The following is a 22,918-nucleotide window of genomic DNA, read 5'->3' as shown; positions in this document are numbered from 1 at the left end:
ATTGCACAGAATCGTCTGCCACACTCCTGTCGATTACTTTAATTGCTTACACTGCAGTGCCATAGGGGGCCTTCACTGTTCTTTTCCTGCTGAAGTGCAGCTCTAAGGGCTGGAGACTGATTAATACTACTTGTGATAGGAACATGCAGTGAACACTCTTCCATACGGGCCTAGAGTGTACTTTAGCAGCAGTTGTTTAGGCATCGGCAATGACCATATCAGTATGGGAAGAATGGACTTAAGGCAGTTTCCTCTGCGTCTCCCAAATAGGCCAGACAATGCCTATGTACTGCTATTGCAGGAGCAGAACAAGAGTCTGTCCTCTGCTACATCCCATTTGAGTTCAGTGGGGAAACACGGGTGTAAATGGAAGAATAACTTAGCCCACTGTGCACAATAAGATTTCCTGAATAACAGTGCAAAAGGAATCAGCACACCCATATTTGAAATCTGCATCCAAAAACTTTTCCAGCCAACCTTTGCACTGCTATACTACGAATATTCTTTAGGCCAAGCACTATGCAGTAAGGTGCCATAGAAATGATCCACAGAGGAAATGCTAATGTTAGCATATACCTTTGAAAAATCAGGATAGTGTCTTTAGTTTGTTTAAATGAACTGACCCAATACTTACTTTACAGACAGGAAACACTGTTCCTGCCTATTTTGCTACCTATAAATGTCACCAAAGGTGAGCAGATTGTACTATTCTTAGAGTACATAAAGATCTCTCTCATAATAGAGGTATCATGTAAATCACCATGTCACAGAACCAGGATATTTGAGTCCACAACAGTAAAAACTGAGCTTGATTATTTAGCTAGTTGAAGCTAAGTCCTGGCACGATCTATTGAATAATTTACCAGCAGGACTGTCGGGCCATGCTGTTGCCTTATTTTAAAGATTGTTCAGTTGACTAGATATTTTGTCCCAACAACGCAATAAGCATAACGTTAGTCTATACTACTGGGTGGGGAGAAAACCATACAGTGTTTGTATAAGATCTACACTACAGAAGAGAAATCATTTCTTTTTAAGCCTCGTAATGAATGACAACACTAGATGGATTTTTTTTTTGTTCTGCATACTACAAATGCCATCAAATCTCATGCTTTAAGGCATGAAGTGATCGCTAAGGGGGAATAAAAATGAATCTCATGCCAGATTTCTGCCCTGGCCCCCCACGCACATAACCATGCTAATGACAATGGGCATTCTTGAGGATGTTGCTTCTTTTGCTTGCTTTCTCCAGAGGCAGAACACTGCATCAGACTAGCCAATGGTTGAACTCAGTGTAGTAGATCCATGCTGGTTCATCTGTGGGAGCCTTCCTTTGGGGCCTCTAATATTAGCCACCAGCAGTTCAAATAGTTGAGTTTTTGGAAGGCAACTAAAGCCTTGTGCTCAATAGCCTAGACTGGCAAGGAAAAGGAAACGCTCATTCTAGCGCATGTTTGCCTGAGTCATGCAGTCTGCTCTGAATCAGCTTGCCCTGGGAGCTCCATCTGACCCTGGGACAAAGTGATTTGTGTTCTAATAAAGTTACATCTGCCAAATCTCACTGACTTTTGCCCTGATTTTTACGGAGTTTATGTATGTAAGAAAATATTACAACTGAAGGGAGGAAAAGCAACCCCAGCAATTGAGAAGAAAACAACAGACAAGAAGATGAAGGAAAGAGGGAGAATTTGGGGTAAAAGTATGATTTAAAAAATGAAAGTCCTCCCCCCTTCTTCAAAAATGAAAAGAGGTGGGAGCTGGGATACAAGCAGATGAGGGGCAAGAATGAGATGCAGGGCATAGTACTATTTTGTCAGCATTGCCCCTTCTAAGACAGAAGGGAGATGCCAGGAACTTGATCAGAAGCGCTGATCAAGGTGTCAAGGAGCTGTAGGGAAAGCCATAGGCTGGGATTTATCTTTCAATAGACTTAGCTTAGGCAAGGTGGAGACAAGAATCAGTGTACCCCTACAGCAGGTGCTGCATGACAGATAGGATCTCCATTTAACTGGAATGAGAGAAGTGGGATCGATAGGTCAAAGCTCAGTGTTGGCATGGATGTCAATAGCTTTACTACAAACTTTTTTAAAAATCCATTTGCTTATAATGCAAAACTAGTGCTGAGATGTTGTTGGCTTAGTCCATAGGTATGGCAAGCTGCATGTTAGCATACGGCTCCTCTTTACTGAGCCAGCTATATAAAAAGCACACAAACCAGACAGACATTACATCTTTAAAACACTACACACAGAACAAAGTGCTACCTGTGCGCTTGGAGGACTAGGCTGCAGGCTGTAACCTTGTGTTAAAAATGCAGGTATCATCAATTTTCTGAGCAAGAAGCAAAATGGGTCAAATCCTGTAACAATGCTGCAATGTTTAAATATTGTACTATTTTAACTGCATCTTGCATTAGATTATACTGAATGCTATGAGCAAAATTTACAGAATGCCACCTCCACTACATGTCTACAATATCTGTGTGTGCAGTTCCTAGTACGCGCAGGAGGCCGAGTGTGCTCTTGCACATGGATAAGTGGAAGCCATATTTTGCAAACTTGGCCCTAAGAATATGTTATACTGCTTTAAAAAGTAAGATGGCAAATATATGAACGTATCTATAGAATAAAATCTGAGCTACTTTCCTTTAAGCCTCCAAAGACAATATGCCAAAGAGTAAATGAATCTCAGCTGCGATTTCCCATAATCAATATGAAATAGTGCAATTATGTTAGGATTTAATATAGTCTCTCTGCCAGGCACTCTAAACACACAGAGACATGAGCTGTTATTTTGTTGGCAAGGTCTCCAAACAGAAATATGATACCTTAATGCATTTCATTTAAATTTTGCAGAGTGATATTAACAAATATATGGTCTTAATTATAAAGTATTGAAATGTTCAACATACACAATTTTCACAGCATTTTCTCTAAAGTATATTAATATATTTCACTAAGTCCTATTGTCAGAAGATTAAAAAAATAAATTATAGGAAAACTTTATACTCTAAATGCAGATACAAATGGGGATTTTAAATTGAGGGCTGTTATTTTTTTTGGCCATAATCCACTAACATGCTGACACTGTTTTACATGTACAGTTTCATATGAGTCCTTCATGATATTTCATGAAAGAATTTGTGTAAGTTTCAAAGAATTTATAAATGTTGCAATAATAAATGCTGTACGTCAACCAGGAATGCAGGGTACTGGAAAGAACTAATGCTGAAAACAAGCGTCCCATTAAAGAACATGAAGTATGAGCAAGTTACTTTTTGCTTTTCTGTGTGACACTACTCTACTCTCCACAACTCACCTACCAACACAAATGCCTTCGGACCTCACCTGAGTGTTTGTGTTTACAGTGCTTTGTTGGATTTGTCATTGACTAGCATGACCCTTCGTTGTTTTATTTCTTTTCAATTTCTTTAATGCACCTAACCATGGCACATACACAATCTGCACTAAAACAGCTGCACCGACACCTTTACACTGACTCACCCAACCTATCTAGACTGCAGACGCCCCCTTCTTCAGTGGTGCAGAAAGCTTGTTAAAATGCCATGTCACCAGCAAATGGCCCTGCCTTTGACCCACCTCCAGGGACTCCATTTAGTTTGGTCAAAACAGGGCCGCCCGGGGGGGGGGGGGCGCAAGTGGGGCAATTGCACAGGAGCCCCCACGAGAATATAGTATTCTTTAATATTGCAACTTTTTTTTATGGAAGGGGCCCCCCTGAAATTCCTTTGCCCCGGGCCCCCTGAATCCTCTGGGTGGCCTTGGGTCAAAATGTGACCCAACCGAGTTTAAACCTCACTCAAACAGAAAATGGATGTGGACCTGTGCAAAACTAGCCAAGGGCATTGAGTTCATCAGCTGAGCTGAATGAAATGTTTGGGAGTGTTTAGTGTGAAACCAAAATTTGCCAAAAGATCTGTTTTGCAGAACACACCAAGGAATGTTATTAGAGTAACGTTAATTAAAGAGGAAACTTATTAATGTAAAATACAGATTATTAAAGCAAATCTGCATATATTATTATCTGTCGGAATGTTTTCAGCATATTTAGTGCTCAGAAAATGTTCTAGATTGACAGCCTGGGAGACTGACCCTCTGCTTAGTCACGGAACAGGTACAATGGTGGCAGCGCAAGCTTTCTCGCTGCCCCGCTGATATGCCTCTCCTCTCACATGAATGGACCACCTCTAGGAGGCTAGACAGAGCTCTGTAAAGTCTGGCTGCCCATTGCTCCCTGGCCTTTCTGATTAGATTGCTTAGTGTACCAGTTGCTTTGTGAATGAGTTTCCACTAGGAAAAGGCCCCAGACCTCAAAGTCTTTCCCACATTCCAGCTAACGGAACAGCTATAGATGTTGTTAACCTTGGAACTGGTCACCCCGAGGTTGGAGGCTTCATTTCTCATAATAAAAATCAGCGAAAACAGACATTCTCCTTGCAAAATATTTTAAAGATATACATCCAAAATAAGAGAACTTTATTTTGCCTTGACTAATGAATGTCTGTGTTAACAGCATAATCAGCACTGTTCTTTCCACTCGGCACAAGGACTACTACAAACTTCTGCAGCTTTGCCCACAGTTGTATGCGTCATTCCCTATGAGGGACCAGTTACAGTCCCCAAGACAACTGCCTAAAGACCAGCCAGATATTTATTCCCACATCCATCCACCTATCAGTCCAGTTATCATTTTTTGTTTCATATGTTTAAAATTTTAATCCTAATGTCAAAACTCTGAGTAGAAAATTAAGTACATTTTGTTTAAAATACTCTGGGCAATTTTTATAGAACATCCTTTTGAAAAAAAAAAGTGCAGAGATCAATTTTTTTAAGTCCATCCCGCAGGCACCATCATTTAATTATGAGCGAGACATAAATTATGCATTTGCACATTGTTGCATTTTCTAGAAAATGGCATGGAGATTGTTTTTTTGTAGTTTTTGGAACTCTCTTTTTCTTCCCAGGGGCACTTTGGAGGGAAAAAACGCTGTGGGCTATACATTGATGAAAAAATTAGCATTTATCAGTATAACACTATTATGAGACCAGCATGGCACTAACATACACAAAATCTAAATCTATTTTTCTGCTTAGACTTAGGAAAACCTGAAAGGCTGTGATCTCACCAGGTAAAAAATAGGTAATTGAGCAGAAGCGAATAATCTGCATATAACTGAACATGAAATAAAAAAAGTTACAACATGAGATAGCATTGCTTAAAAGGCCATTACCTGCACTGAATTCAACCGGCAGTATCCATTCAAAGGAAACCTAATAACATGGGTTGGGTCTTGGTTCCAACCTGCATTTACAGAGTTGCACATGACATCCCCAGTCTCAGGGAAGATCTCTTCTATTAAAGCTTTCTCCCCACTCAGTGCAATCCTTTCCCCAAGATCTGGAGTCACTCTTACGACCAGGCAATCACAAGGCTGGAAATGTTTCCTTTGTTCTTTTTCTTGTTTCCATCGCTCAAGTTCCTTAATCATTGGCTGCAGCTGGTAATACTTTGCTTCTTCATATAAAAGATTAAAGTCCTATAAAAAGGAAAAAAGAGGAAAGAGAAGAAATGCTTATAGTTCTCTTTGTAAAATTAATATTGTTCTCCTGTGACCTACTTAGGCTTATGTATTGTCAGCAACAGCACAAAGTCAACAGGTATCCAAACTGTCTTACTCTTCTACTATGTAACACCTACAAAGGAAGCCACACGATATTAGAGTTTTAAATCGTCTTGAACAGACTGTGAACTTCCCATTGCTCTGAATCAGTCTTTCATGTTTATTATCCCACAAGCTCAATGTCAAAAGGCTTTTCTTTTGGATTAAGCAATCCAAATAACTGGTTGCAATAAGCAGGGCCTGCTGATGTCAGAGGAGAGAGACAAAGCTTTATTCTTTACTCTTTCCATAACTCCTGAAATGATACATATTTAACTTCGTTGTTGCAGCTCATACAAGTGCTACCATGGAGAGAGAAGCCTGCCAGGTTTTCATTTTAAACTCCCAGGTTTAGTGGTTTTAAACTCAGCTGTGAAAACTCCCTGCAGGCTAAATCTGCAGCACAACAAGGAAATGGCCCAGCAGCCATTTTCTTAAAAATAGAAAAATATGTTTAAAATGTAGTTTGGGACCTGGTAAGTTCCAATAACGCAATGAGCACATGCATGGCTGCAAGCTCATGTGTACTCTTAGCCATCTTTTAAACAAATACTTTTTACCGGCCATTTGTCCATCATGTGATTTGTTCCCTTGGGTAATTAAAACAGCTCAGTGAATTGAGAGAGGTGATTTTGGCACATGCTCACTAACTTCTTTTCAGCAAACATTTCTGGCGGCTTTCTCCATCCCAGACTAAGGGCACTAGCGTGTGCTGAGGGAAAGGGTGCTGACAGCCCCCAATCCTTGGGCAAGCAGTGGGTGCCAGCACAGTGTCATATGCCAGCCAGAATCCCTACCTAGAGCATAAGACAGTGCTGGGAGACAGCAAGCAGTGGGGCTTGTGCATCCTCATCTCAAAGAGTACATTCAGTTTGGAAAGGGAAAAACAGAAACGATTGAGAGAAGGTGACAAAAATAATAATAACCCTTGGACTTTAGCACCTTGCATATGAAGAATCATCATTAACTAACCCTTAGAACAGCCCTATGTAAGTATTATACCTGTTTTCAAATGGATATGCTACGAGTCAGAGGACAAATGCTTCTTCAGCCTACAGTCAGCAAACATATGGAAACAGAACCCTCAAGTCCTTTGCTCTGACCACCAGAAAACGCTCTGTCTAGAAGCATGGAAGGGGTAGGAATACTCATGAGAATGAAACTATTGGGCTAGAAAAGAGAAGAGTTTGAGGAGACAAAATAAAGGGATATACAACAAAAATTAGTACAGTGAAAGCCTTCTATGGATCCATAACACAGGAGAAAAGGAACTAATGGTAGAATCAAAAGCCAATGACTGTACAAGGAACACAAGGTGCTAGTTTGTAATAGCATGTAATCCACCTGTCCGATCCACTGCCCCAAGGTATCATTGAAGCAAAGAGTTTAGCAATGTCTATAAAAGATTTGACTGTTAGGGCCAAATTTGGGACTGCAACTCAGCTGCCTTTGATGGAGGCCTATAGATATATGGACAGGCAACTTAACAGTTACCCTTGTAATCTCCTAACTGTGCTAGTGTATCTCCAATCCCTGGCTCCTGGCAGAAGCTTGCTGGGGTTAGGGAGCATGCACTGGTTAAATGAATTGTGGGGGTGAGTTTGTTTTTCCTTCTTTTATAGCATCAGGCATAGGCCACTACCAGGGGCAGGAGACTGAAGCAAATGGAACCATCACAGTTCCTATGCAAAGCAGTGAGCTGTCAAAGTGCTGAGGGGGCCTCCTCTGAAGGACTGAACCACTCCAGTTCCCAGCATCCTCCATGGCAGTTGAGGATGTTCAGAACCTTGCAAGAATGGATCCTAAGGGAGACTAAAGAAAAAGGAGACGTGTGCTAGCAGACACGACACCACATCAGTGTCAGACAAGAAGTGCTGTGAAGAAAATGGGATTCATGCATGGGCATACGGTAGGAGCAGTAGAAGATGACCTAACCTAGGGTAAGCAATGGTGTAAGAGCCTTACTTCCATACACTGTGATCCTTATTATGCATCACTGTTAACTATCTGCTGCTTAATAAGGACAAAAATAAACAAGATATAGTTTCAATCCTCCAGTTTTCTGTGATCAGCCAAAACAAACAAACAAAAAAAATTGTGTTAAGCCAGACTCAAATAACTCCATTTTTGATCAGCCCACACTACAAACTGCATGCACAGCCTGAGTTGTTAAAAACAAAAGTTAGCTAGAGTTATAAGAGTGCGCACACACCAGTTTCAACTTCCTGTGTTTATGCAGCAATTCAAAATTGTTTAAAGCAGCAACAACCACCACCACCACCACCACAACCACAACAAAAACAGGAAACCATTTCCTCCCTCAATTACCAACTCAGACTGGAATATTACATGGCACCATTTATCCTGGAGTACATATTTACAACTAGTTTACTGCATAAACCTGCAAAAAGTGATTTGTAACAAATGTTTAGAATCCTTTAACTGTACTGGGATGAATGCTCTTAATACTGTAAATGCAGCTGGGGTAATCTAGGCAGGCAGTTCCTTCTGCCTGGGATTCTGTAAGTGGCAGCGAAGGGAGTGATTTGCCTGTCATTCTGCAAAAAAGATAAGGGCAATAAAATGTCAGTTTTTTAACTGAGAACTTAATGACTGACAGTCCATGAGAGTGAAGTCCTCTATTAATTCACAACACAGAAGCAATGCAAGTTTCCCCATACTGCTTCCCCTATTCATCACCAGCATGCGCTGGTCCAAAAACTGGAACAAATACAGGCTTTGCACTTGGTCTTGCTCCTGTAACTTAAAACCTGGTGACTGTTTAATACTTGATACCATGTCAGTGATTGGCAAATTGTCTAGTCAACTGAGCATTTTAATAATTTTAAGAAATTTTAATATTTTGGGGGGGCTGGCCAGGGAAAGAGAAGAGAATCTCAACAAAATCAGTAACAAAGAAAACACACAGTTGCAGGCACCAGGACCTGATTCTCCACTGTCTTGCACCTGTGTAGTCATTTACCTTTTGCAAAGTGAGTGTAAAATGCTACTCTTCAGAGCTGCAAGTGTCCAGGGACAACCGTTGATTCAGAGTGCAAGATGGGGGAGAAGCTGGCTCAGACTGCATTAGCACAACACCTGACAGTGAAGTCCCACTGTGAGTACAAGAAAAATCTTGGTTTATCTTGCCAGTCACCTTATCACAGGACAAGCAGGAAATTGTTAAAGGAGCCCCCTCATTCATAAGTGTGTATCAGGCTGGAAATAAGGTGTCAATTTTTAACAGTGAGGGTAATTAGCTATTGGAACAACTCACTAAGTGACAATTGTTAAATCAAAAGAGCGGATGTTTTTCCCAAGGATGTAATCTAGCAATTAGTTTGGGGCACTTCTATGGCTTGTGTTATACAGGAGGTCAGACTAGATTATCACAATAGTCCCTTCTGGCCTTGGAATCTATGAATCTAGTTTGAGGCACACCCAAAAACGGGAGCATTCTACACAAACAACACTAGCTAAAGTTATTATTATTATTTTGGCTACCATAATGGCACAGGCTCAGCTGCCACACAGAAACCCAGGCTCAGAAGAGACCACAAGCTGCTGTAGATTTATCTTGTTGCTAAGCAAAGGGCAGTGTATGCTCTTAGGGACAAATCTGGTGCCTGCCTCCAGGGAAGCTCTGGAATGGAACCAGTGAGGTCCTGCTGGGCAGCAGGGCAGGGTTCCAGACACAGTCCCTGCATGGAAATCAGATCTACAGTCCTTCCCCGCCTCCCCTTCCCCTCGTGGGACCATGATGTGGATTTTGTCCTCCCTGAGAAGGGAGAGGGTGATGACCACATGGTTTAACATGGTCTGCAGGCCCTGCCAGAGAGGATTTCCATCCTTCCATCTTCCTGTGATACCCAGTGCACAGCCTGGACTCCAGCACTGTGCTCTGGTCGCATATGGCTCTTAATTCTGAAGACAGAGGAAATGTGCTCAACTGGTGCCCCCCCTCCATTTGCTAAACTTTTTAATATCTTATTTTTTATTCCATTTGTAGCACGTTTCACGACTTCGATGCATAATTTGCATGCATGATTTATCTCTGTCATACAAGACTGACTGGCAATGTCCCGCCTCTTATAGACCTGCAAGGGCATGGCTGACTGACAACATTCTAGGAGGTTCAAGGAAAATGTCGCTCTCAGAAAGTCTGGAAGATTCCACGAGATTCTACAAAGGTCCAGAACATTCTAGGAGGTTAGTGAAAAATTAATCCACATACAGAATACTTGGAACATGTAACTTCAAACATTCTATTTTCCCTTTTGTCGGTAGCAACAAAAAGAGCCCACCGCCCCCCAAGCCTGGCACCTCAGGCAGTCGCCTAGGTCGCCTGCCCCTAAATCCAGCCCTGGTACTGAACTAAACCACTCAGAGCATGCCTCCTATCAGCTACTATTCTGAGGGTCACTGATGGTGGTCTCTGCAGAAGAGGAAGGTTGTTGTGGCTCCCACTGCTGGAAGGTTTGTGAGAAAACTCAGCCCATCTCACAGTTCTGGGGGGTGCTGATGAGAAGCAATATAAGGGACCGTTCAGCAAGTGTGTTTGTGTGCATGTGATTTTCCTCTTTTTCAGGGAACTGCAGCTTCAGACTCTCAGTCCTGGTTGGTTATTGGCAGGGCTGTTGTATCAATCCCCTCTGGAATTACAACTCCTCACCTTTGTTTCTACCAACTGAACTAATGGTATAGGTCTGTTATATCCTATGTGTAGAGGGCAGTGGACCATGCACATACAAGCCAACTGGCCATTCCTCAGTAGCCAGGATGATGTTTAGAGCTAGAGAGAATGACCAACAAATCTTGAGACACAATGTTCTGCCTTTCTACAAAATACTATCTTTCTACTCGTGAGCTAGACTTCATGGGTCTTTAGCTCTTTGCGCCTCTGCTCTGCCTGTTCAATAGAAACAAGAACACTTCCTCCTCTCCCCACACTTTGCTGGTCTTGTCTATTCAGATAGTAAGTTCTGTGGGCAGGACCTAACCCTTCCGCGTACATGTACAGTGCCTGGCACAATGGGCCCCATTTTTGGTTGGGGACTTGGAGTATAAATAGCGGGCCCCGAGGGCTAAATTCTGGTTGCAAATGGCCAGGGGAAAATTCCCCTGGAGGATGGGATCCTCCTGGTGGCAAAAATCCAGCCACTCCTCCCCGACACAGAGAGCATACCAAAGGAGGTATGTCTACACTGCAATAAAAAAACCCACCGCTGGCCTGTGCCAGCTGACTCAGGCTTGTGGGGCTCGGGCTAAGGGGCTGTTTATTGCAGTGTAGACACTCAGGTTCGAGCTCTGGGACCTTTCCACCTCAGTGTCCTAGAACCTGTGCTCCAGCCTGAATCCAAACATCTATACTGCAATTAAGCAACTCCTTAGCCCGAGCCCTGCGAGGCTGAATCAGCTGGCATGGGCCAGCTGCAGGTTTTCAATTGCAGTGCCAGTGGCTTAAATGAGAGCAGCCCCTAGCTGCTCTGACTCCCTGAGGCTGAGCTGGTGCAGAATCAGGGATCTCTAACCAGCTCCCTGTCTGCCCTCCATACCCTGTGCTGAGCAGAGCTTGGCTGCAAGGGAAAAATCAAGCCCAGCAACTAATAATAATTTCAAAAAAAGTCTAAAGCATCACTCTGTACACTGCTTAGAATCCACAAAAACATGAACACTGTATAATCTGTTAGGAATGTTGATCTCAGGAGGGAGACCTGTCAGATGCAGAATACTTTCAAGTCTTGTCTTATTAGTAATTGGAACTGTAGTTAATATTCACCGTAAACACACCAGTCAAACTTGATAATAAAGAATCACTAGCCTAGGAACACATACTCCACTTTCTCTGCATTTCAGTGTTAACTCAGTCTGATAACAACACTTAAATAGCAAACACACAAACATTGGTGTGGTACTACCAAACTTTCCAAAATAACAATCTGAGCAGCAGTTCAAGTTGAAAAGCAAGTTGCCTTAACCTTGAGGCTACTAAATGACTTGATTAAATTAAAGGGGTAAAAAATAATAAATATTCAAAACACTTGACAATGCTTTGTTTGACATAAAAAACATTGAATGCAAATCTCACTGGAAAACCTGTAAGGTTTTTATACCTTAAATAATGTTTTGCATTTAGAAACACCAAACAATTCCATTTGCAGCCTCTGATTGTTGTCTTCTGTTACTTTAATCACACTGGCAAAATTACAAGATTTCTGTGAAGTCAAAGCTGTTTACAGTGCAGTTTTACAGTGCATAGCTTTGCAATGCATTCTTCTATGCATTTTTTTGTCGAGTTACTCCCTACCTAGCAATACTTTGCTTTTGTTCTGAGCCTTAATTACCCTCGGGTCTACTCTAGAGCTATCTCAGGGGAGAATAAAATAAAAATACCATAACACCATCCAAAAAGGCAGCATAAAACAGTGGACTGAACATAGTCCTTGGAGCTAGGAATGCCTGCGTTCTAATTCCAGCCTTGCCACAGCCTCTTTGAGGCTGGCGTACACTTGGAGGATACGCATTCTCACATCCCCTTGGTTCTTGTTGTACAGCATCTCTAAAATCCATCCTCCCAAACCCTTGACAATGCCTTGATCTTCTCTCCCAATTACTGCAGTCTCCTCCTCCCCCCAGTTCTCCTTGGCTGGCTCCCACCAGTCTATCCCAAATATGCTGCTAAAATCATATCTCTCTCCTGCCATTTGTGCTATGTCCCTTTTCTATTCAGATCCCTTCAATGGCTCCTTCTCATCATGCACAAAGAGCTTGTGGCCCTTAGCTTTATGGTCCTGGCCCAAGTCCACTCCTACCTGCAGCTCTTCTCTCATTTTCCCCATCTGCCTTTCTGCTCTTCCACCCCAACTACTCCATTTATAGTCGTCTCTCTCTTTTCCACACTCCACTCAGAACCATCCACCTCTTGTGCACCAAACAACCACCTTCTCTGCACACAGAGTGCAGAAGACCACAGAATAATCTACGAGAGCCAAAACCTTGCCATGAGATCAGATCTTCCAGGCCCCATTCACATCATATACTATGTGCCTGCAGTCTGCCGTCTGGCCAATTTAGACTGTAAATTCCTTGGAGCCAGGGCCATGTAAGATTATTCTTGCTATATAAAAAACAAAAATACTTTATTTGTACAGCAATGGCTGAGATTTCGTTTAGGTTGGGGAAATGGTTATACTCCCCATTCAAAACTAGTGATGATTCCCATTTGAGGAATGACTCCATCAAGACCAAATTATGCATCCTATCTGGTTATACATGAAAGCTGAAATCTTATTGAAAATCTAGGGGCATTCCCCTTTCCAGGGGCATGTCTGCCAACTCAAAATGGGGATATATTATTTTTTTATTGTGGCGTCAGTGACCTGGTACACTACGTTTTGTATCCTGTTGTCTTTTAATTTTTGGGCACGTGCCTGGATATATCAGGGCATTCATTTTTGTAAACCCAGATATAAATAAATCACCTAGGAGGAGATTATGTCTCACCACTCAACCATCCAGAATTAGCAAACTTGTCATTATCTACAACCAAACAATCAAAACGTATTGCTCCATAGAATCCCCTCAATAAATTGTATTCTCCTGAGAGCACTTTACCTTTCACAATCTGTGTTTGGGATCACTCCTTGAAAGCAAAATGTCTTAACGAGTTATGACTAATACAGATCCTCATGGGTTTATTTAAGATTGTGAGGGGTTTTTAAATCACCAATTTAGATTTATGCAACTTAAATTGCTGTAGTTATCAAATATAAAACATTTCTTTAAGGTGCCCAATGTTAAACTGTGGTAAATGTTAGCTGTTGCTGCCGCCGCTTCTTAATTGTTGTTATACCCTGATAAATAAGCTAAAAATGTAAGAAAATAAAATTAGTTTAGGAAAAACTGATTTAGCCTTGAGCTTCATCGTTTAACTTTTTATGGTATCCATGACAACCACTGGTCCATTTATTAAATCATAGCGTCCCCAATGTAATACACAACTACTAAAAACTCTAACAATAAACATCAACATTTAGTTAACTGTGTTTAGGTCAAGCACACAAATAAACCGACACCAAAATAAATGACAGAATGAGGAAAAAATGGATTGTAGACATGGCCTCATTTACCTTAAAGTCATCTGGGAGTAGCAGTTTAGATGTCCTTAGGAAACTTAATATGTATCTGAAAATTTCACCATCTCGATCAATGAAATAATGTTGTTTTAAACTGTCTAAGACAATAGGCTCTGTGCCATTAAACAGACGACTTATTCTGAAAAAAGAAAAGAGAAAAATGGGTAGAAGAAAGACAAAATTTCATTAGATCCTGCAGGCTTAGAAACAGTCCAGCCAATTCAGTTGTGTCAGTTCAACTTGCATAAGGATAACAATAATAATGCAGTATCTTAAATCTGTAAACTCTGTGACAAAGGAGAATGTGTGCAAAGATAGCTGTTACATACATACGTGTATGTAACACACACACATGTGCACACACATACATCTATACTGATGGAGAGAGGGCCCTATCCCGCAATGGCTCCTCATGTAAAATTCTCATTGATCGAGACAAAGGAAAATGTGCGCAAAGATAGATGTTACATACGTACACGTGTGCATATAACACACACATAGATCTATACTGATCTTGCAATCGCTCTTCATGTAAATTCTCATTGATCAGAATAAAGGTTGAAAATAGGGCCCATAATTTTGCCAGGAGTATTGCCTGGATTAGAAGGTTTTTGCCCTGCAATAGGCTGGGCATAGCTGATATGGATGTGAGGCACTAACTATGTAACAAGTTCCTAATTACCATGTACAGCTTATCCTGAATTTAACTGTGTTGACCTTCCAGTCAGTACATTTTTCACCAGGTCAGTTCTCATTTGCCAAAAAATGTTTCTATTTTTGAGAAGACAGTTTAAATTAACCAGTGTTAGTTACATAAACCCCTCAGTGCGGGATATTTAGGCTTCTGTGGCTGGATGGTTTAGACAACTAGTTTTTGCACAGCTAGGAATGGTCCATACAAGCTTCTGCAACTATTTTACTTGAGGCCGTGGTGCTGTTGCCAGTATTCCAAGAGGAGTCATTTCTCACCAGGTGAGGCATACAAAGGGAAGTCATTTACGTGTTTGGTTGCCAAAGAAAAGGAATTTAGACATTATGCCAGGTGGCTAATTGGTTAGACATAAACCTGACCAAAATGCAAATTTTAAAATATTTCCTCTTTAATGAGACCATCATTCCAGTTCCCACTTCTATCTCTTTAAGTTGTGAACAATATACTCTACATGGCAAGAGACCTGGGCATTGCCTGAATGGGATTTCATCCTCCCCAAACTTACAAATGACTGATTACAATATACTTTGTCTTCCCTTGAGAAACACACACACACACACACACACACACACACACACACACACACACACACACACACACACACACACACACAATTCTTGAAAGCAGCATCACAGAACACAGAAACAGAAATGACCTCTGAAGTAATCAAGTCCATCTCCCCGATAATCATCGTTTCCTACTGCAGTTACGAGTGTTTTGCCACATTTTGTTTTAAATGTCCCAGACAACGGGAGTTCCATTATTTCCCTAGAAGACTGTTCTTTGGTCCTCTAGATTCCACTGTTAAAAAATCTCCCCTGCTAGTTAGCTTACCTATGCTCCCACTATTCCCCATTCTACCCCCTTGCATACCCTAAATAATTTTTTTCCACACCTTGGTACTAATATTCATCCAATATTTGTATGAACTCTCCCCTTAACCAAGCTATACCGTACCGAGCCTCTTTTTAACCTTTCCTTATAAATTAATCTCTCCAGCCCCTTCATCTTTTTGCTTCTATCAGAACTCCCTGATCTCTCTCTGACAATGAGTGCCCAGAACTGACTGCAGTAAGCCAGGTGCTGCTGCACCAGAGCTATTTAGAGAAGCTAGCACCTCTACATTCTATGATGGATACCTGTGTCTGCAGCCCAAATCTGAGCAGGCCTGTTCTGAGGTTGCACTGTACTGTCAATCTATGTCCACTTTGCTCTCCACTGTTGCGCCGAAATCTGGTGTCTCCAGCTCTTTCTAACTTAGTATCATCTGCAAATGTAATTAATGTGCCATTTACTGTGTTCTATATTAATTATGGAGATATTAAATAAGAATGAACCTAATAAAATTATCTGCCATACTTCACTAGAAATCCTATGCCCTTACCCTGACTCCATATTTTGCTGTTTATCTTTGTCCTGTGTTTACAATCCTTCAGTCAGTATCAATACATGTGCCAGTGTTTGCATTGTAGCCCATTTGAATGATGAAAATATACCAAATGCTTTCCTAAAACCCAAGTCCCACCCATCTGCTGCATTTCCTTCAACCTCTAGTTTTGCAAATTGACCAGAAAAAGCAATCAAGTTTGCCTTGCAGTGTTTATTCACTGTAAACCCATCATTCCATGAGCTCTCAAAGTTTAAAGGTCTTGTTTTTGCTTAATAGTTATTCCGCTATTTCTCTTCTAATTGTTATTTTACTAGAAGTTACCAGCGGTATTGCTTTAGTTGTTACAGGTTAAATATACGCTTTGAACGGTGTTATATTTTAGCCCATTAACTAAAGGGTTAATTTCCTTCACAAAGTATGCACCTGGGCTAAAGGGGTCCAACTGAGTTTTGTGCAGCTCTCGGTTTAACTGGAAAGAAAAAGAGGTATCCTGATACAACAACTCATGTTCAATTTTGCACTTGTATTGAATTAATTTGCTTGGTGACAGAGTACCTACTGGGTTTCCAGGAAGTGGGTGGGCGGAAGCCCGCCCACTGCTAAAGGATCCCCCCCAGCCTAAGGGGAGGATCTACAGGACCTCAGAACCCAACCAATTTCGGGGGACAACTAATAAAAGAAAAGGGACAAGAGTGCGGTCAAAGGGTCATAGGAAGGAAGCCTGACAGGGACACTGAGCAGAGAATGCCAGACAGCGCCCACTGCTCCTCGAAGGTGTCAAGGGAGCCAGTGGATGCTGCCCAGAGGAACTCTGCCCGGATGCGTGAACGGACAGAGGATCGGAAACAAGCCCCACAGTCACAGGAGTCTCCATTGGCCAACCTCCTCTCCCTGGTTGTGTAGATAGCCATTTTAGCCAGGCCAAGGAGGAGGCTGACCAGGAGGTCCCGTGACTTTGTGGGGCCACGGATAGGGAGTGCATAGAGAAGGAGGTGACAGAGAAGCTTTTAGAGCTTCTACAGAAGACTGCTGTCTTACAGCTAGGCTGCAGCTTTGATCTCTTACCCCTTGGAACCTTTCTTCTGAGTTTTAAGACACACTGAAGGAAATCCAATGGCTGCTTTCAGATTATTCAGTATAAAAAGAAGAATGTTTGTCAACAAAGAAGAGACGTAGGGAGAATTGGATAAAGGATTTCCAATTAGGCTGTGCTTAGCGCAGTGCAGGATTTTTATTGTAGAGAAAACAAAAGGCGAGTTTTCAGGCCGGTGTGGATTGCCTTCAGCAGTATTTCTTCACTACTGAATTTGCTGCTTGGCAAACTCACAGAGTGCTGAAAGACTTAACTGCCACCCCAAAAACAGAATGAAAAATGATTAAGGATTTACCCGACATTTTAGGAGGCTCTTATGCTCCAAGAACAAACTTCAGTGGCAGTATGTTATGCTGCACCCAGAAAGGATTCATCCTCCTAAATTATTTCACAAATGCAAATGACACCTTTGTGAAATCTGCTAGAAGGAGCAACATTTCTGGAGCACATGGTGAATTCAGCAAAGAAGGCAGGAACATGGGTTGCACGACACGTTTGCTGGTGATCTGTAAAGCCATGAAGAGCCTGCTTACCAACAGCTGCACATTAAAAAGAATGATCAGTTGATTTGCTTACTCAGATAGGCCTCATTTTGGAAGAGATGAAACAAAGCCTGCAACAGTATGGAAAGGAACGGTTTGCAGCCTGTCCAGTAAAGGAAATAAATTGCAATTTAGGCAAATGAGAGTCGGCATGCAAGATGCCTGTTTGGAAACCACAAGAATGATCTGTGTCCTTTACAAGACCAGACAGCTGCTAGAACTGCAGATCTGCATATAACTATACAATAACAGAGGGTCATGTGTCTGGAGAGATGTGCTGTTTCCTGGGACATTGGGATGTGGAGAAGCCTCAGGGCTTTAGCAACTTGGCACTGTGGTTGAAGCACGTCACCAAGCAGATAGAACAGAGATGCCAAGGGTTGGCTGTCCTTAAGAGTAAGATTTACAGCCCCAAAGAGCGAGATTCAAGGCCAAAGAGTGAGACTTTCCAGGTGGCCTGTTAGGTCATTGCTTAAGACGGGGACGCTCATCTTTGATCCCTGGTGACATCCAATAGTCCATGTTTCTAATCCAACCTGCGCTTAATCGTTTGTTTTAAAATGTAAACTGCTAAATATTGCACATGAAACACTTAAATGTCCTACTTCATACTAAAGTCTAGGGCAGTGGTTCTCAACCTGTGGTCCGTGACCCGCTGGGGGTCCATGGATTATGTCTAAGGAGTCTGCAAGATTTAGACTGAAAACTGACTGAACAGCATTCAACTATATATACAGACAATAGATTTCCAAGAGGGTCTGCATCGCCATTTGAAATTTCCAAAAGGGGCTGCACCTCCAATTGAAATTTTTTAGGGATCCACAAATTAAAAAAAGGTTGAGAACCACTGGCCTGGGGCACATGAAAATTTTATATACAATGCAAACCACTGGATTTTAATAAAAACAGTTATTTGCTGGTTGGAACAAAAACCTGGATGGCTGGAGATCCCTGAAGATATGTATGGTTTAAATTTTGAACTGTACTTTGCAGAACCTGCAAACTTTTGATCAAGTTCTGCTCATTTTCTGGGCGAACTCAGATTTTTTTGACCACACATGCAGGCAGATTAGGGGTTTGTGGGGCCCTGGGTCAGAGCAAGTGGGGGCCAGTCCCACCTCCAAGCATCCTGCCGGGGTCCAGGGTCAGGGCATGAGGGCTTCCCCTGCTCCCCAGCAGGAGTGCCAGGCGAGTGGAACGGATTAGGGCATGTCCATTTTTCTGGGGGGCCCCCAATTGGCCAGGGCGCCTGGGCACAGGCCCTGTTGGCCCAGTGGCTAAGCCGCCACTACACGCACATGCACCGCCTACTCTCTTGCCCATACAGAATGCCTGCCTGCAGTTTCCATGGTTATCACAGTACACAAGCTTGGAAAGGAGCTTTCCAAGCTCGAAGCCCTGTGCCTGAGGCCCCGGATGTACTGTTGTCTCTTGCAGCACCTGAGTAATTTTAAATCTTTATATATTTACTCAAAATGAGTGAGAAGCTTAGGGTTAGAGTGTGAGCATGCTAATGAATGAGTCTCACACCCAGTGAGTGAGACTTGACATGTCTGTAGTCACAGGGAGGAAAGCGAGAGGAAGGGATATAGAAAAGGTGGCAGGAGAGCATGGCTTGCACTGCACAAGGAACCTCCTTACATTCAATCCACCAGTGATTATTGTTGTAAGTAGTAGTATTCATCACCACAATATCTGTGGCAAAATGATATGAAGCCAGCTTCAGCAGAAACCACTCGCTTTCACTGATGTTTGGAAGTGAAAGTGAAATACACCTCTACCTCGATATAACGCTGTCCTTGGGAGCCAAAATATCTTACCGCATTATAGGTGAAACCGTATTATATTGAACTTACTTTGATCCACCGGAGTGCACAACCCCCCTCCGTAGCACTGCTTTACCGCGTTATATCCAAATTTGTGTTACATCGGGTGGTGTTATATCGAGGTAGCAGTGTACTAGGGGAGGTGGGAAAGTTTCCAGCACGGAGATCTTATTTAGTATTTCCAAAGACTTCTACATGTCTTCATGTCTTTTATACTTTCTGATTATTAAAGACATTTTTGTCATGATTTAATTTCCAGACATTGGATCAAATCCAGACTGGATCAACTCTGTAGGCCTTAGAATTCTGTGCTTGGCTTCCCCTTCCCCCTTATTCCTGAGACCTGCTGGGAGTACTTTTCTGTAGTACTTTTCACACTGCTGGCTGGTTCAACGGCTCCTCTTCCCAGGCTTGCCTCTTCACTGCCCACTCTGACTGCAAGGCCAGCACGCAGCAGATGCTAAGCACATGCTGACCAGTGAGATGCTCCTCTGGGTATGCTTGTCCTCCTGGCTTCCTTTACTCCTGCTACTCCCAAACCTGCCTCTGCAGAACAGTGCCTACAAAATGGCTGTGGTCCAGCTCTGGCCTAGTGGGCCTATTGAGTAATTTGACCCTAGATCAAACACTTTTCACTACTCTTCCTCACTTTTCGAATGACACCTGCTGATTCTATTTCTGTGGCTTCTTTGCACTTTCATTGTTTTTATTAAAGACTTTTACATTTTCAGTAATATTTAGCCAAAATGCCAAAGGGGAGTTTCCAGCTTTATACTGATTTAACAGGGATATTAAGATCTCCTTTTATTAGATTAAAAGTAAACAAACCAGCCAGCCAACCCACATTTGAATAATTTTGCCAGTAAATTCTTTTCTTTCTTCCTTGGAAATGAAAAGAATCAGTTTACTGCTTTTAGGTATCTACAGACTCCCTGTTTCAGACCACGTTACGCCAGTAACCGTGCCCACCAATTCTCATCTGGAAGACCAAACTAAACTCCTTTTGGTGTTTGTCAGAAATCATTTCTTAATATAACAAAGAGGTCATTATTGAGCAATGGCAGCACTGTCAATTCCTGGCATTCATGAGTCAGCGCCCCCTCCCCCAAATCAAGAGATTGGCTTACAAATCATGACATTTTAAAAATAAGTGTTGAGGTGTTTTTTATTCCTGCCATCTGCTTTTTGAGCTTTTTAGAGTCACATTTTCAAGATTTTCTTCATTACCACAAGGGCTCTTTTTTAAAAGAAAGCTGAGATTTGCCCCATATCATCTGACTCCAAGAGGCTTTAAGAAAAATACCAAATAACATGACACTTATGGTCAAACTGGGGGCGTCTGTAACACTTGATATGAAAAAACAAAACTGTGGCTACTTTTCTCTCAGGTTCCAAAATTGTCCTGGTGATGCTCACAGTTCCCCAGCATCCACAACACATGCCACACCCACAAGTCCAACATTCCCCACTTATCACGCCCACTTTGCCAGCTCCTACACATTTCATTAACAAAGCATCTAGGCAGTGTCAGTAAGACTCTTTACCACAAGTAGTGCATTAAAAATATTAATTTAAGTAATTATGTTATGAATATTTAACTGTTCAGTAATATTTTTGTCATTTATAATTTATTTGTTTACGTTTATTAAAAATGGATTCTGTAGATATTTCTTCTGCCCTTTGTCAAATTAGTCGGGAATCTACATTTAGAAAATCATCTTTAAAATGTGGCTTTTTGTAATTTTTTTGCAGGGAGGAAGGGAAGAAAATCTGGCTGTGCTCTAAGCACAAAGTCCCTTTACTGCTCCACTGCTCTATTCTTCTCTGCACCTGCTGCTCCCCTCTGCTTTTCCACACCCTGCTGTTTTATTCCAAGCGTAAGCAGAGTGGCAAAGTGAAGTTGACAAGATCTCTGAAGCTCTCTCTGCACTTGATAAGGAGTCTGTCAATTGTACTTGGCTGCTTTGCTTGTGCAAGGAGTTGGAGCAGTAGAGGTGGGGAAGCAGAACATAGGAGAAAGAGGAAGGAAAAAAAGGACTGCCATAGCGGAAATAGGAGGGCAGAACCTAGGACTAAATGTTAGTGAAGTGTACTAGCATGTCCTGGCACAGGTCAATCCCTGCTATCAAGCATACAGTAATGCTTAGCACATAAATATCCACACCTGCTTCTTGGAGCAGCTTGTCCTGGAACCTACAAGGGAAGAGATTTGGTTAAAGAGGTGAATATAGCTGAGCCACTTAGTAATAGCAACCCTAATGTCATTAAATTTAACATCCTCATAGAGCAAAAATAACAAAGAACCCCCCACAGCAGCGTTTAACTTCAAAAAGGGGCACTATACAAAAATGTGGAAGTTAGTTAAATGGAAATTAAAAAGAATAGTCACAAGGGTGAAATGCGTGCAAATTGCATGGAGATTATTTAAAAACACCATAATAGAGGCTCAAACTAAATGTACAAAACCTAATTAAAAAAAACAGCAAGAGGGTGAAAAAAGCCTACATGGCTAAACAGCAACATAAAAGAGGCAGTTAGTAAAAAGGCATCCTTTAAAAATTGGAGGTCAGATCCTACTGAGGAAAACAGAAAGGAGCAAAAACTCTGGCAAGCCAAGTGTAAAAGTATAATAAGGTAGCCCAAGAAAGAATCTGAAGATCAACGAGCTAAATACCACAAAAACTAATTGCAATAATTTCTTTAAGTATGTCAGAAGCAGAAAGTTTGTCAAACAGTCAGCGGGGGTCACTGGATGATCAAGGTACTGACAGAGTACTTAAGGAAGACAAATTAGTTGCGGAGAAGCTAAATGAATGATCTGCATCAGTCTTCACCTTGTGGGGGAGATCCCCACACCTATGCCATTCTTTTTAGGTGACAAATCTGAGGAACTGTCCCAGACTAAGTTGGGAAGATTTAGGAACACATTTTTAAACAGTAATAAGTCACCAGGAGCAGATGAAACTCACTCAACAGTTTGCAAGGAACCCAAATATACGTAAGCAGAGTCAGGATGAGCTCTACCCTGACATCTGGTGGTGAATTATGGGGAGTGTGGAAAGCAATTTCAGGTATTTGCATTGGTACACCCACCTCACCTAGCATAGCCCACGGCAGCCTGGGATGGTTATTTTAACAGCTCTGGGATCCCCAATTTCTTTGTTATTGGAGCAGGAGGAATAAAGTGTTGTCACCCTGATTATGTAAATGAGGAACTATGAGACTGCTTTATGACAGAGATGTCTCATCATCAATTAAGTAGCACTCGTTAGACGAGGGACATGGGCACCAAAACCCAGTGAATGGAGAGAGATTGGGGGCTGGTGTGTGTACCTGATGGTATGGGCCCCTTTTGAGGGCCTGGAACACCAATTGTACATCCTCCTCTCTCCACTGTTGAAGAGCAGAGCTAATTTTGATTCCATTAGGAGTCCATCTAGAGGCTGCTGAGCTGAATTCACGTTGGGCCAATGGTGCACCAGCACTGGGGCTCCCCTACTACAAGCTGAAATCACTAAGAGCTGAAATCACTAAAAGAGC

The 22,918-nt window shown here is 42.0% G+C and overlaps 1 protein-coding gene across 13 annotated transcripts in view; it reads right to left on the bottom strand.

Moving 5' to 3' along the window:
* Positions 1-22,918, bottom strand: part of KCTD15 (potassium channel tetramerization domain containing 15) — a 321,946-nt gene that overhangs the window by 6,169 nt on the left and 292,859 nt on the right. For all 13 annotated transcript variants that reach the window (XM_030581567.1, XM_030581569.1, XM_030581557.1 and 10 more), the window contains 2 exons: positions 13,810-13,954; positions 5,252-5,557 (listed from right to left, as the gene is read on the bottom strand). In XM_030581567.1, coding sequence (XP_030437427.1) covers positions 5,252-5,557; positions 13,810-13,954 — 451 coding nt within the window. The remainder of the gene's footprint in view (positions 1-5,251; positions 5,558-13,809; positions 13,955-22,918) is intronic.

The sequence above is a fragment of the Gopherus evgoodei genome, chromosome 12, assembly GCF_007399415.2.
Source record: "Gopherus evgoodei ecotype Sinaloan lineage chromosome 12, rGopEvg1_v1.p, whole genome shotgun sequence".
In the NCBI taxonomy this organism is placed as follows: domain Eukaryota; kingdom Metazoa; phylum Chordata; order Testudines; family Testudinidae; genus Gopherus; species Gopherus evgoodei.
This window is presented reverse-complemented; position numbering and strand designations above follow the sequence as displayed.